This window comes from Cetorhinus maximus, chromosome 18, assembly GCF_964194155.1.
Source record: "Cetorhinus maximus chromosome 18, sCetMax3.hap1.1, whole genome shotgun sequence".
NCBI lineage: Eukaryota > Metazoa > Chordata > Chondrichthyes > Lamniformes > Cetorhinidae > Cetorhinus > Cetorhinus maximus.
This window is the reverse complement of record NC_135896.1, coordinates 43,352,443-43,367,936: the sequence shown is the minus strand read 5'-3', so window position 1 is coordinate 43,367,936 and position 15,494 is coordinate 43,352,443. Positions and strand designations below refer to the sequence as shown.

The following is a 15,494-nucleotide window of genomic DNA, read 5'->3' as shown; positions in this document are numbered from 1 at the left end:
CCAAAAATGTAGTTGATTTTTAGCTGTCCTCGGGAAATGATCTAGCAAACCATTCATTTGTCAGAAAGGGCAATTAGGGATGGGAAATAACTGATTGCACACCCCAGTGACAGGTATTCAGGGGAAAATGAAATTTTTGTCAAAATCAAATCTACCTATTTACAATCATGTTTACCTTCAATGGAGCTAAACAATGTCAGATTATGGAATTAATTCACATTTAACAAGATTAAAGACATTTCCAGTTGATCAGTTAATGGGTTTACCAGTGATGCCCACACCCCATGAATGATTAAAAAGAAAAATCTTGATCAGGGACAATGTTTTAAAAAACAATGGAGTTAGATTTGAGTGGTGTGCATATGAATGCACAAAGCATTCAAATCAAATTAAACCATTAATAATTGTGGCTTGGATTAAAAAATTGTAACAGCGATGTTACTTAGGTTTGTGAACTTAATATTCCTAGTTCTAACATTATCAAGGGAAATTGGGAGTGGGGAGAAAAAGTTATAAGGTAGTGGTGTTAGTAAAAGTTTCTACTATTACTAGAATACAAGAATGTCCAGGAGTTGTATTAAGACAGAATCACTGCATAAGGTGTTAAGAATTAGGAATGGATATCGCACAATTCTTTAGTGTGCAATAGAGATGAACAATAAAGGCCAGTGGTGCCGGTGATTCCCACATTCCAGGGATGACTCTTAGTAAATGTATACACATAGGAGCATTAACATAATAGCCTTGCTTTTATATTCAAATTTATTCAACACATTGATGGCAAAGCCACAGTTAAAGCAATGCATGCATCTCTGGATACTTATTATATGAAGGGCATTAGATTCATGGAAAAGATTCATGAGAATTATACCAGGAATGAAAGGCTGTTGGCATAAAGAAGTGAAAAGATTGGTGGTGCTTCAGTAATCAGAGAAGTTTAAGGATGAATCTAATTGAGGCTTTCAAAACTACGAAAAGGTTTTTAGGGGTAAATAAAGATCAACTAATGGACCTTAACTGTATCTGTTTAAACTCAACTGTGTTAATTTATTTATTCTCCAACAGCTGATGAGTTGGTAATTAAAGAGCATAAATTTAAAATCACCACCAAAATAGTAAAGGGAACAGTCAGAAAGTTTGGAAAAAGAGCTTTCCACATGAGTAACCCTCCCAGAATGGAAGCAGAATCCGTAGCCTTTAAAATGTGAATTTGCTAAACATTTGACAAAGAAAAAAAATATGATTAGGCGATAGAGCATGAATGGATTACTATTTCGGAGAGTTAATGCAAGTAATTGCATAAATAATTGTGGGTTGTCAATTAATTTAACAGTGTCTTTTTGTTGGTCTCTTGTTTATTTTCTTGGGCTTTAAAGATCCAAAAACAAACTAATATTTTACCAATTTTTCAGCTACAATTCTTCCCCCCCAACCCAACCTCTCCCTCATCTTTGACAGTTAAAAATAAAAACAGTCCTGATGATCTAAACGTTTTTATTTCCACTTATAATTGATTGCTTTGTTTAAATTTTGTAACTTTTTTTTGTTTGCAGGATGTGTTAGGTTATAAAGCAGATTATCAGGTTTCCCTTTACATCGTGGCTGTGCTGGAGTATATTTCAGCTGACATTCTAAAGCTGGCTGGAAACTATGTGGGCAATATCCGACACTATGAAATTTCACAGCAGGACATTAAAGTGTCCATGTGTGCAGATAAGGTAAGCATTGATTTGCTATACCAATGCTGTAGATTATAACATCATAAAATCTAATAACCATTATCACTGCTGATAAATAAGTGCCATGGAGGGTAGTTTTGTCCATTACCCTCATTTTAATTCAATTTTTTATTATTATTATGTTATTATTATTTATTTATAGCAACTGTGGCATTTCTTTTCTGAGTATTTTAAAGAGCTCAAACTCCATTGCATTTTCAATACGATTAATAAAAGATTGTTCAAAAATTAAATACTTGTAATACAGGAGGAAGTATTTTTCTTAAGATCAGTGCTTAAAACCTCTAAGGACTTAGTAGCGTTGTTTAAGAAGTTCTTTATTATCCTTCTCTATTATCTCGGTTTTGTTCAATAACTTGCTGTTTGTCGAATCTTGCTGTGTTGCTAAGCACATGCGGATACTTGGGCACATGCACAGACACAATTTGGCAGATATAAGTCTGTGATTCAGATGCAGTCTCCAATTTGAGTGTCAGGTTGCATACATAAGATTAGATTTATATGGTGATGTCTTTTCCAGACATTTTTAATAACCAATTTTATGGATACATTGCAATTTTTGTTGGAGTTTTTAAAAATGTTTTATAATTTCTAGTATAGGAAAAAAGAAGAATTAGGCCCATTTGGATAGGGTTAATATCTATAATATATTTAGTTTCATAAATACAAGATTGTTTCTGTATTTAAAGTGCTGATACTGAAAGCAACATCAGGCTAGGGGCCAGAAATATACAGGTGGTATAGAAAGCATGCTTAAAAATAATAATCTTATTTAACCATTCAACTGTGGAACATTTCTTTTAATTGATAAAATTCCTGAAAAAGCCTTTTGACTTTGGGCAAAGCATTGCTTTTCCAAAAGCTAATTTACTGCTTTAGAAACATAATAAGCCTTTATGTACAAATCCATTCTGGAAAAATATTGTCCAGTGTAGCCTCAATGGTCTGTAGAGATGATGTATTAACGCAGACACTTGGCAGCAGTAGCACACAGCACTATTGGAGTTAAAGGCTTTCCATAAGTTAAATTAGAAAGAAAGTAAAAGGAACCAATTGCTTTCAAGAGAGAAAGTAGTGTGCTTTGAAAAATCAGTAGAACTTCTGTTTAGTTTAGAGAACTTAAGCTAAACTTATAGCTACTTATCCAGTGACATAGTTCTTGAGCTCTAAGCAAAATGACAAGGGTATGCATGGGTAAAGAAGGATCTGCAATGAATTCTTGTGAACCAGAAACAAAAGATATAAGGACATACTGAGGGTGTAACCTAAGTGCCATTAATACTTTAGAGAAAGACTGAACCAGATCACTGCCAAAGTTAATTTAATATGATGATGCAACCACTTCTGGATCCATAAACATTTGATTATAATAGACTTCAGCAGAGAACTTTGTAGCTGCCAATTTGGCTCATGAATAATAGAATGTCAGCAATTTTCCTTGATTACAATTGATCAGTCCCTGCTGGAAAGTGCATGTGTTGATATCATCTTAGGACAAGACTGGGGTTACCTTTGTGATGACCATTCCACAGTTGAAAAATCACTCTTAACCCAGGTTCTTTTGTAAAGAGTAACTTCTCTTGAACAAGGCACCTGGCAGCTGTGAAATGTGTTCCAATATAAATTACTTTGAGGGAAAAAGGACTAAAGAAAGAAATGGGGAGGAAAGTTGAAGAATTAAATAGAAATGGATATTAAAAATGTACTACAGAAAAGAGAGATAAAATGTTAAACCATCAGAGTTTAGTTTCAGTTTCAGAAATTGTAGCTCCAGCCTGAAGGTCAGCCATTAGGAAGTACAGACATTTTGAACATTTAAGCCTTGCACTGCACTCCTGGCCAGCCATCCTTCCCCCTTGGTAAGCTTGAGCTCAAACAAAATTCTGCTACTCATATCCTCTGCTGCACCTTGTCCTGCTCACCCATCACCCCTGTGCTCACTGACCTACAATTATTCCCAGTCTCCTAAACTTAAGGCCTTGTTCCTTACTATCTCTGTAACGATCTCCAACCCTGTAAGAACTTACTGATCCTCCAATTATGGCTCCTTGGGCATCCAGCTCCTTTCACCCCACCAATGGCAGGTGTGCTTTCACCTACCTAATCTGCATGCTCTGTAAGCCCCTCTGCATTCCACTATTTTAAGATCCTCCTAGAAGGCCACCTCTAACCAAACTTTTAGTCACTCCTAATAGCTCCACTGGCTAAGCATCGATTTTTGCCTTATGTGAAACTTCTTGGGATAATTTTCTAAATGGATGCAAATTGTTGTAATTTTATCAAAGCTGATGTTATCTATGATGCATCTTACTATTTCAACAATAATAAGAAAAACCAACAGAAGGAAACAAAATGATTTTTCAGCAGTTTATAATGGTTTGATGGTTAAAAGGGTATACTGATGGCGAGGGTTATTTACTAAGCATTTTCTGAAAAATGAACAAGAAAATGAAGGAGAGCATTAAGTACAGCATTTTTGACAATTTATTAGATTAATACATTTTGCAGTATAATGGAAAAGACCACCCAGGGTTAGTGTGACCAACAATCAGATCAGTGCTCAGTCTGTGGTTAGTCATTCTAGAAGTGAGTTTTTATCTCAGAGATGTTATCACTTTTTGTAATGTTTTGTTGGGAAAACCTGACCCTGTACAGATTGTAAGAATGGAGTGTTTTTTAATATATTGAGGGAATATTGTGTTATTCTGTAAAGAAGGCTGTCTGTGTGTGTGTGCGCGTGTGAGATGAAAGGGACAAAGGTAAATTACAGTTACTGTGCATAGCTGCTGAGGTACAGAGAGCTAAAGATAGCTATTGAGTTGGATAGCTGTTGAGCTATTAAGCTGCAGATGGCTGGAGCTGTTGAGAAGCCCTGGGCTGTAGCAAGCAGTTTGATTCTGAAGTGAATTCCATAGCAAATTGGAAAAGGGTACTGGTCACCTTTATTAAAGCTACGGCAGTCTGCCTTGTGTGATATTACTGAATTCCATATGTAAATATCTATAAGGGAGTGTTGCCTGGAAGGTGTTTACTTGTGGGTTTGACCAAGTAGAGAGTTTTTGGTGAATATTTTTAAAGTCTAGCCTTCATTGTGTAACTGGAATCTTGCGTGCTTAAATTTTCTTTTTTTTTCCTTAATGAAACTTTTGCTTTTAATTTTTAAAAACACAGAAGTGTTACTGGACCTCTTAGTGCTGAGATTGGTACATCTTTTTCTCGTGCTTAGAATACAGAAAAAAATGGTTGTGGCCCGTAAGCCAAGTTTCCCTCGGATTTGGTTTGCACAGCAATTAACACTGGCAGTGGTCATAACAAATTAATAAGACAGGTACATTAAGCCTGTTGATGGGTATGTAGATAAGATATTTTGATCCTGTTTTTATTGAGGAATAATTATGTAATATACCCATTTTGCTTGAGTGACTATAGAAACAGTTCATTTGGCCCTAATATGTAGCTGATCAAAGAAAAAGTTGTTTTGCTATCTTTTGTTACCTGAAATTCATAGAAATGTCACTCAATCCAACCAGCCGGTGTTCACATTTACTATCAATACTGTCAAATAGTCTTCAGTCACCTTTACCTGCCCTATTTCCAGTTTCCTTCATCGCCTTTTCCTTCATTCTTCAGTCCAATTTGATTGTAAATGTTGATACATGCACACTTTCAACTCTGGGTAAGAATGTAAACCTTAGCTGACTCTGTGACACAGAGAAAAAATGTAATGTTCCTGTTGTCACCTTAGTTAATGTTCTCCAATGCAGCACAGACTGGAGATTGAACATGGTACATTGTGATCTTCATGGCACAGTAACTCACTGGGTTACCGTAACAGAGCTATTGAGGAGAAATGGTTCTTGCAGAACCTCTTGCACTTATAGCAGGATGCATGAAAGAGTTTGTTGTCTGGTAGATAACTTGTTTTTTCACCTGCCTCTAATCACTTTCTTGTCTGTCTCAATACTATTGACGCTACTTTGATCATTGCTCATATCAACTTTTCTGCCTACCTCCTAAGATCAAATATGTTGCTGTCCCTTTCTTCATGTCCTATTGTATTGTAACCAAGACTCACTGCTTCCCACCTCCCTCCTCATTATTCCCTGCCCATAGTCTGTTTTCATTTGTTAACTTGCCATTAAATCTCTTTATATCTTGACCTTCTTTAAAAGTCTCATCTGTGGAGTTTTATCATATGTTTTCTGAATATCTGAGTGCATTATACCTATTGGTTAACTTTCAATGCTAAGCTTCTCAGAGAATTCCAGTAGGTTAACAGGCAGGGAATGCTACTTCTAAATCCACCCTGACTCTTTATAATCTCTGCACTGCAGATGAACATTCACTGCATTTTCACCACAACTAATATTAAGCTTTCTTAATTACAGTTTCTGGATTTACGGATTTGAATATCAGCATTATGTTTGCTATCTTTCAGTTTTTTTTTAAGATCGGCTGTGCTTATATAGTTCCTGAACATATTAATCTAAGTCTCCTGGTTAATTAAGGATGCTAGTGAAATTCTTCTGGTCCAGATACTTTTTAGATACTTATTCTTGTACGTATTTTTGAAAATTTTTAGATAATGCAATGAACTATTTTTTCTTATAATATGTGTGTAACTCAGTGTTGGGCTTGATTTTCTTTTCAGGTCCTTATGGACATGTTTGATCAAGATGACATTGGTCTGTCTTCATTGGGAGATGATGGACCACATGCCACAGGTGAACAGAATTACAATGACCTGGTGAAAGCTGAAATTGCAGAGGAAAGGCAATATCTACGGGAATTGAACCTGATTTTAAAAGTCTTTAGAGAGCCATTTATAACCAACAACAAACTGTTTACTGCTCGCGTAAGTTTTTAATATGCTGATACCTTGTCAAAGATCATTTGCATTTAAATATTAGACTACACTTTAGGTTTATTTCACACATACTTGAAATATATTTTCAGGTTTCTGTGTGAAATAAGAGTAAGAACAGGGAACTGTTTACTATTTTGAATGCTTATCTTGGTGTGAAATTGTTTTGCTCATGCTGTTCTTTACTTTGTAATATGTAATGACGAATAAATTTACTCTAGTGCGTTATTTCTACTTGCTGTGCTACAGGCTCAAATTGTATGCTATGTTACCTCCTCAATTTAGCATCAGGCAGCACTGTATGACATTGTCAGACGTTTTACAGCTGTCCATGAGGAAATTTTCTGCATTATTTTAAATTCATGTGGAAACGTGGAATCTTAGAGAAGGCTGAAGGAAGCCATTCAACTGTTTATACCCACACCAGCTCACTGAGATATCCACGTAGTCCCATACCCTTAAAGAAAAATATATTTTTCAAATATATCTGTTCACTTCCTCCTTAAAATCTAGCAAGAATTCTGCTTACACCACTGTTTCAAATTGTTATCATATGCTGACAGCCCACTGCAGCTTGGAAAAAACAAAGACAATTCTAACCTCATCTTTTGTTTTATCCTCTGGTCACTAACTCACTGATGCCAGAAATAATTTTTCCTGATTTATATGATCGAAACCTCTCAATTTTGAGCACCTCCATCAGATTTCCCCATAACCTACTCACTTCTAGTTAAAAAGGCCCAGTTTCTCTCATAATTAAAGTGTTTAACCCTTCACAACAAAAACAGAAAATGCTGGAAAAACTCGGCAGGTCTGGCAGCATCTGTGGAGAGAGAAACAGAGTTAACGTTTCGAGTCTGTATGACCCTTCTTCAGAGCTAATCCTCTAATCCTTCATATCATTTTACCATGTCTTTCCATGCTTTGACAAACTTTCTAAAGTTATTGCACAAAATTGGATGCAACATAAGTGATTTGTGTGGATTTAACATAATCGCTTTGCTTTTTGTACTTGATTCAATTTAAAAACAATATTTTTACAGATTTCAATTTGTATAAAGGGTAATGAATCTTTTAAAATTTTACCATTTAGTGTATATTACCTCTACATTATTCTTTCTCCCATAATGTATCATGTCACACTTCTTTGCATTAATCCTATGCTTCATCTTATCAATCGCCCTTCAAAAATCCCTGGACGCAGCTTTTAATGCATCTTCTTTATCAGAATACACTATTGTTTTCTCAAGGAACTCTCTTCAATTTGTCAAATACAACCAGTTTTACAAATCAGTGCTGATTATCCGTAATACGCACTGAGAAAGACCTAATTAACTTTATTTTCTGCTTTGGCATCTATAAATTTACATATTATAGATGTCAAACTGTCACATCTATAGTTAGCCAGTTTACCCTTTCTCCCTTCATGAATAGAGGTGTTATATTGATATCTCTCCATAACTTCTGTATCCCAGGCTATTAAAAATATTATGGTCTGAGTCTTTGCTATTTCCTCCTTGGCTTCGCTAAGCATTCTTGAATGCAAGTCATCAAGGCCTGGTTTTTTCCCCCTGTAGTTCCACCAACACTTGCAGTAATAGTTCCTTGTCTATAGATTAAAAAAAAAATTATTTCGCCAGCATTTATTGTCCATCCCTAATTGCCCTTGAGAAGGTGATGGTGAGCTGCCTTCATGAACTGCTGCAGTCCATGTGGTGTAGGTACACCCATAATGCTGTTAGGAAGGGAGTTCCAAGATTTTGATCCAGTGACCAGTGAAAGAACTATAGTTCCAAGTCAGCATGGCGTGTGTAGCTTGGAGGGGAACTTGAGATGGTTGTGTTCCATTGTATCTGCTGCCCTTTGTCCTTTGAGGTGGTAGAGGTCACGGGTTTGGAAGGTGCTGTCGAAGGAGCCATGGTGAGTTGCTGCAGTGCATCTTGGTAGACACACTGCTGCCACTGTGCATGTCATGGTGGGAGTGAATGTTTAGGGTGGTGGATGGTGTGCCAAACAAGTGGGCTGCTTTATCCTGGATGGTGTTAAACTTCTTGAGTGTTGTTGGCAGGTGGCACCTCATGGATGCCTAGTTTTGAGTTGCTTGGTGTGTTCTAGACCTATTCCAGTGGTAGTGCCACACAACATGTTAGAAGATATTCTCAATGTGAAGACGGTGCTTTGTTTCCACAAGGACTGTGCAGTGGCTACTCGTGTTGATTATTATTATTATGGACAGATGCATCCGTGACAGGTAGATTGGTTTTTCCCCCTTGGTTTCCTCTCCACCTGCCACAGACCCAGTCTAGCAGCTATGTCCTTTAGGACTCGGCCAGCTCAGTCAGTAGTCGTGCTACTGAGTCAACCTTGGTGATGGACATTGAAGTCCCCCACCCAGCATACATTCTGTGCCCTTGCCACCCTCAGTACTTCCTCAAAGTGGCATTCAACATGGAGGAGTACAGATTCTTCAGCTGAGGAGGGGGGTGCGAGGTTGGTGGGAATCAGCAGGAGGTTTCCTTGCCCATTTTTTTACCTGATGCCATGAGACTTCATGGGTTCTGGAGTCAATGTTGAGGACTCCCAGGGCAAACTCCTCCCAACTGTATCTCATTGTACCGCCACCTCTGGTTGGTCTGTTCTGCCAATGGGACGGGACACATCGAAGGATGGTCACGATGGTGCCTGGGACATAGTCATACTTGCAGAATCATACCTTACAGACAATGAAAGGCTGTTGTTTGACTAGTTTGTGGGACAGCTCTCCCAATTTTAGCACAAGCCTCCAGATGTTAGTAAGGATCACTTTGCCGGGTTGACAAGTTTGGGTGTGCCATGTGCTTCTGGTGCCTAGGTCAATGCTGGGTGGTCCATCCAGTTTCATTTCTTTTTGACTTTATAGCAGTTTGGTAAAACTAAGCAGCTTTTTATGTCATTTTAGAAGGCATTTAAAAGTCATTGCTGTGGTTCTGAAGTCACATATAGGCCAGACCAGTTAAGGATGGCAGATTTCCTTCCTTGAAGGATGTTAGTGAACCAGATGGGTTTTGACAACAATCGACAATAGTTTCATGGTCACCATTACTGAGACTAGTTTTTAATTCCAGATTTATTAATTGAATTTAAATTCTACCTGCTGCCATGGTAGGATTTGAACATGTGTCCCCAGAGCATTAGTCTGGGCTTCTAGATTACTAACCCATTACTACATTGCCACTATGCCACTGCCTCTCATTGCACCACCAGTTCCTCTTGTTCAAATTTTCAGCTAGTCTTCGTCCTACCTTATGGGTTAAACATTGCCTGAAAATAACTATCCTTTGTGTATAAAGTTTTATTCCCATAATTTTGTGCTGCTGACCTGATAATGGCTGTGGAATATTCAGTCTGTGTGTTCATTAATAGCTATAACAAAAATAATTGCTTATCAGAATAGCAGAATCTCTTGCTGATTCTGAGTAGCAAAAGATAAAGAACATAAACAAGAAACTATAAAGTATCTGAATAGATGAATTAAGGGAAATTAATATTCTAAATATGAATGAAGTTGAGTGAAATGTGAGTGAGGAAATTATTCTGTCAAATTTATATCCATTAAAAGCATTTCCCTGCTGAACATGTTCTGCTGATATTGGGAGAGGGAAATTGCTGAGAAAAAGCCAAAACTCTTGTTTGTACAAATCTAAATTAGGCAGTGGTGCTTGCTTACAAACATCATCCTCCTCTCTTGCAAAATCTATCACTGCTTTCATGGCTTTCATTGAAACTTATAAAGTTTATATCCCATGAATGTCAGAGCATATTTAAAAGAAAAAGCATATTTATAAACCAAGCAGAAGAATAACTGTGCACGCGAAATGATAGGTCTTTTGTTCTCTCAGAACGGCTGAGATCTTCCAAATAGTTTAAATGGTGCTGAATGTCAAGGTCGTGATGATAATAAATACATATCTGTGCTACGTTATTTGCCCTGAAAACAAAGAATACCATTATCAGATTACACCTTGAGGGAAATCAAGGTTGAAAATTTGTAATAGATTCCAAATGTGGATAAATATAAACCAAGGGTAGAATTCCGTTGGCTACAAGGTGCTGTGTTGTAAAATGTGCTTCATGCAAACATACAAAATAGCAGCAGAATTAGTGCCTTTGGTCTGGATATTAACAGGGGAGGATTACAACATAAACAACAATTTACATTTATATAGAGCTTTAATGTAATAAAATGTCCCAAGGTGCTGACACTGAGCCATAAAAGGAGATATTAAGGCAGAGCTTGGTTAAACAGGTTTTAAAGGAGGAAAGAGAGGTTGAGGGAGATAATTTCAGAGGTTAGGGTCTTGACAGCAGAAGGTGTAGCCACCTGTGTACCGAGTGAAATCCGGTATGTGCTAGAGTCCAGAAATAGAAGATCTCTGATATTTGAGGGTTGTGGGAGGCATTTACAGAAATGGGGAGGGATGAGCCCATGGAGTAATTTGAAAAGAAGGTTGAGAATTTTAAAATGGAGGAATGGCTCGACTGGGAGCAAGTGTACGTCAGTGAGTACAGGGATGATGGGTGAACAGGATGTTGTTAGTGATGACACAAGCAGCAGAGTTTTGGATGGCCTCAAGTTTATGGAGGGTAGAATGTGAGAGTCCAGCCAGGTACGCTGGAATAGTCAGGTCTAGAGGAAACAAAGGCATGGCTGAGGGTTTCAACAGCAAATGATCAGAGGCAGGGACAGAGCTGGGCAGTGACAGAGGTAGAAGTAGGTGGTCTTGGTGATGGTGTGAATATGTGATTAATCTTGGGATCAAATATGATAGCAAGGTTATAAACATACTGTCTCAAGCTCAGGCAGTTGTGAAGGAGAGGGATGGAGTCAGTGGCTGGAGATTGGGGTGTGTTAAGAGGATACTCAAGAGGCCAGAATTAGAGGAGTGCAGATACCTTGACATGTTGTGGGGTTGGAGGAGATTACAGAGAAAATGAGGGGCAAAGCCATGGAGGGATTTGTAAAGAAGCCTGAGAATTTTGGATGGGAAATTCTGGCTGCCCCTCCCTGCTTTTTGAGCAGAAATTTCCTCCAATTAATTATTGGGAAAATTGAAGCCATTAACTTCGACAGGAAACCCAGGTCTGGGTTTTCCTGCGTGCTGTGCTAGGGAGAACTCCACAGCAGGCTGCAGGATCAGGTAGGTCTGATCCACAACCTGTGCGGGAGTGGGAGTTGGATCTGATCCAGGGGCCTTTGTGAGAGGTGAGGGGGTCCGGAGGAAAGCACTCCTGTTCCTCCTGGCCTTCAGTAGTGCTATAAAGGCACGTAATTTCTCCCTGGTGCTCTCCTTGTTGTCCCTCCATTGGAAGATTTCCTGTGGGCTGGGAAGCTCAGCAGGCCACAGTTGAACTTGACAGGTTAAATGAGAGGAAGCCAGCCTCATTAAATTATTTAAATACATTGTCAACCTGCCTCTTGGAGCAGATTGGCTGTCTGCCCTTTGTCCAACCTCCATTCCTGGAAATGGGTAGTTGGGGGAAGGTTTGAAATTTAAAAAATTTTGACCTCTGTCCTATCCCCAGCTCATCTGTTTATGGATGCTAAAATCTATGCTTTGATTTTCCACCTGTCAAATTTATGATCCGTACAGCTGCTGTGCGTCAATATATCCTTTTCAATGAGAGAAAGAAAAATCAAAAGGACATACTTCTCAACCCTATTCTTCTTCCCAGTGATTACTTTTTGAGAATGGCTGAGATCTGGGAAGAGAACCATGTGGCTTATTGCTCTTTATTATCTCTCAATTGACTTGTGATATTTTTGTTTAGAAGCCTATTACATCTAAAGGCTAAATTGGCAAGTGATGTTAAGTCTATGCTCCTCTGTTTTCTGATAGGACATTGAAATAATCTTCAGTAACATCTTAGATATTCATGAACTGACTGTGAAGATAATTGGATTAATGGAGGATACTGTTGAGATGACAGATGAAAGCAGCCCTCATCCATTTGTTGGCAGCTACTTTGAAGATCTGGCAGAGGTATAGTACAATAGTGATTTGTGTTTTGGCACACGATAGTGTTTGACTATAAGGACTATATCATCCAACAGGAAAATAAAGCTTTTTATGTTTTTCTCTAGCGTACTTTTAAGACACCTTAATTATTTAACTTATACATCAGTGTTTGTTCTCTACGCGCAGATATTGTTGTACACTTGCCCCTAGGCAAAACAGTATACACTCCGCTTGTCACTCATTCTGGATTTTGGGCGATTATATATTTAATTCTCTTATACCCAATACATTTTTAATGTCGCTTTCTTCACGGACAGGAATCCTACTGTTTTGATTTCTTTCGGGTGAATAGAATATTATTAAGATTAAACGTTTCCATTTTTCATTGTTCCTCGAGATGGCTTCAGATCTAAGAAAAAATATGGTGACATCACTTTGTACAGATGTAAGATTGTGAAAGGGCAGTTGACTCATCCTGTTTTCCCATTATTTTTTCTTTTTTGTGATGCACACTGATGACTTTCATACCCCTCTCATCCTTATTAAATGGCGAGCCTGCTCTCATATTCACATTCTGAGGATGCAGACTGCTAATAACAGAATAAAGAACTTGTTGTATTGTGAATTATTACACAAATTAGTTGGTTATGCTACTCTGCAGCATAGAAAGTTATGTAGAGGATCAGTAGCTTTTAACAAATTTTATACAGTATATATATTTTGGAAATATGATTTAAGTGTTGCATATTAAATTCCACAAAATTGTATGCTGTAACAGTTCATTTTCATTAGGGGTCACTGAGCTGGATGTCAAGGCCAGCAGATGACCAGCTCTTTCACTGCTAAAACTCTGGCAAAAACAATACAGGATTATTATTTGCCTACTAATTAAAAATAAAAACAACTTGCTTTTTTGGTGTGAGCCATAAGGGAAGAAGTTTTGGGCTAATTAATAATTCAGCACTGAGGAAATATGGCTTGAAATGATAGGGCCAGAACTGGTACGTCAACGTTTTCCTCTAAGCTCCTTTCACAAATTTTAGGTGAGGAACCCTGATTTTTTTTTTGTATTTGCCTTGTCAGCATGTAAAGATTAAACTGTGACTTACTTCAGGTTCACTTTGTAGCTAAAGTTAATTGCAAAGGAATGCTTTTTACCTCTGGAGGTTATACTAAAGTTGCTAGTTTGTCATCATTCAAGTGAAACATGGAACATTTTATTGGCCTCTAGAAAGTGGGATCACGACAGCAAGGAGCTGAGTGGGATGGGCTCCAGTGCTGTCCCGCCATCGGGGAATTTTACTGATGGCAGGACCAGCTTCCGACAGGATTCATGCCACAAGGAGGTGGGAAGCAAATTTAAAAATGGAAATAGCCCATTCATTGCCATTTTTCCTCCTTCCTGTCAGGTGAGACAGCCAGCTGAATGCTCCCAGCGGCAGCCTGGTGGGGTGCGGGGGCTGGTGGTGGTGGTGGTGGTGGAGGGGTGGGGGGGGTTGGTGTTTTCCTATTCAAATAACGGGCTGTGGGCAGAGAAGGCAACCCCAGTGGCCCCAGAACCTGGCTCAGAGGGGCTTCTGCTCCATCAGTTGAATTTCATTAAAATTTAAATTCTTTTGGGCCTGCCTGTTGTAGGCTCCAGTGCCCCTGAATGCCTCAGCAGTGGCCACCCCTCCTGCTGGACCTGCTGGCTCTTTGATTGGGCCGGCAGCTCTAGCGGGTGGGTGGCTGTCCTGCACAAGGCAGCCAACGTGGTAGCTGCTTATTCATGAGCTGCTGCTGGTAAATCAAGGGGGAAGTACCACTGGCTTGCCCTGTATGTTGCCAAAATGTATTTCCGGCCATTGTTCGGACTCCAGCAGGAACTAAACAGTGTCTAATTTTTTTTTTAGACGTGATGGGGTAAGTATAAGAAAGGGGATTTAGCATTACTTTTTAAGGAAGGGCTTTTAATATTAGGAAGGAAATCTGTTGCAGCTTTGGTGCAACGGTGTTGGATGGTCTTTACAAACTGCTGAAGATGAAATATGTAGATAGTTAAGAAATATTATGTTGAAATAATGAGTGACTTAACTATCCAGGATTGTGTGTGCTTAAGTGGGGAGGATTTTATTAAAGTACATTCAAGACTGTGTTTTTTGAGTCAATACAAACTGAGTCTGACAAGGAACGGTGAAATATTGGATTTACTTATCGGTAACGAATTGGGATAATAAATTGGAGCAATGAACCAGAACAGTTGAGCATCATGTGAAGATAGTAGAAAAAATAAGAATGTATGATAATGTTCAAAGTTAAAAACAAAGTTAGTTCATTGGACAAGAGCAATTGGACGTAGCCTTGATAAATTATGGGGACAAGTGAACCTAAAACAGTGGAATAACAGTAATAAAAATGTAAGTGTGTGATTGATGCAGCACACTCAAGGACTATCCCAGTGAAGCGGAAAGGGCCATGTTTAGAATTTTGGTTCTATGGATGAACTATCAGGTTAGACAGGAATTCAAGGCTAAAAAAAAATTATATGACATGATCCAAGGTCGAAACTAGAGAGTTGAGAATAATGAATAGGCCACATCTTAATATTGTGTGTAGTGTTGGGTTCCTTACTATACTAGGAATATTATAACTCTGGAGAAAAAGCAATACAGATTTACTAGGATGATTTTGAGGGTGAGGGGGCCTAAGTTATGAGGAAAAAGCCAAAACTAGTATGTTTGTGCATTTTCCAACTGAGAAAATTGAAGGAGATCTGATGGAGGTATTCAAAATGATTTTAAAAAAGAGTAGACAAAATAAAAAATATCTTTCGGTGGGGGGAAAAAAATTGAAGATGCGGTCCTGATGGCATGGTGAATATTTGTTGGAGGGAAGATTGAAAGAAATTTTTTCATG

The 15,494-nt window shown here is 38.3% G+C and overlaps 2 protein-coding genes across 3 annotated transcripts in view; one reads left to right on the top strand and one right to left on the bottom strand.

The window, feature by feature from the left end:
- The window catches only part of dmac2l (distal membrane arm assembly component 2 like), a 391,974-nt gene that overhangs the window by 111,891 nt on the left and 264,589 nt on the right, over window positions 1–15,494 (bottom strand). The window lies entirely within an intron of this gene.
- The window catches only part of sos2 (son of sevenless homolog 2 (Drosophila)), a 106,882-nt gene that overhangs the window by 35,201 nt on the left and 56,187 nt on the right, over window positions 1–15,494 (top strand). For both annotated transcript variants that reach the window (XM_078562538.1, XM_078562539.1), the window contains exons 4-6: window positions 1,554–1,718; window positions 6,391–6,594; window positions 12,480–12,623. In XM_078562538.1, coding sequence (XP_078418664.1) covers window positions 1,554–1,718; window positions 6,391–6,594; window positions 12,480–12,623 — 513 coding nt within the window. The remainder of the gene's footprint in view (window positions 1–1,553; window positions 1,719–6,390; window positions 6,595–12,479; window positions 12,624–15,494) is intronic.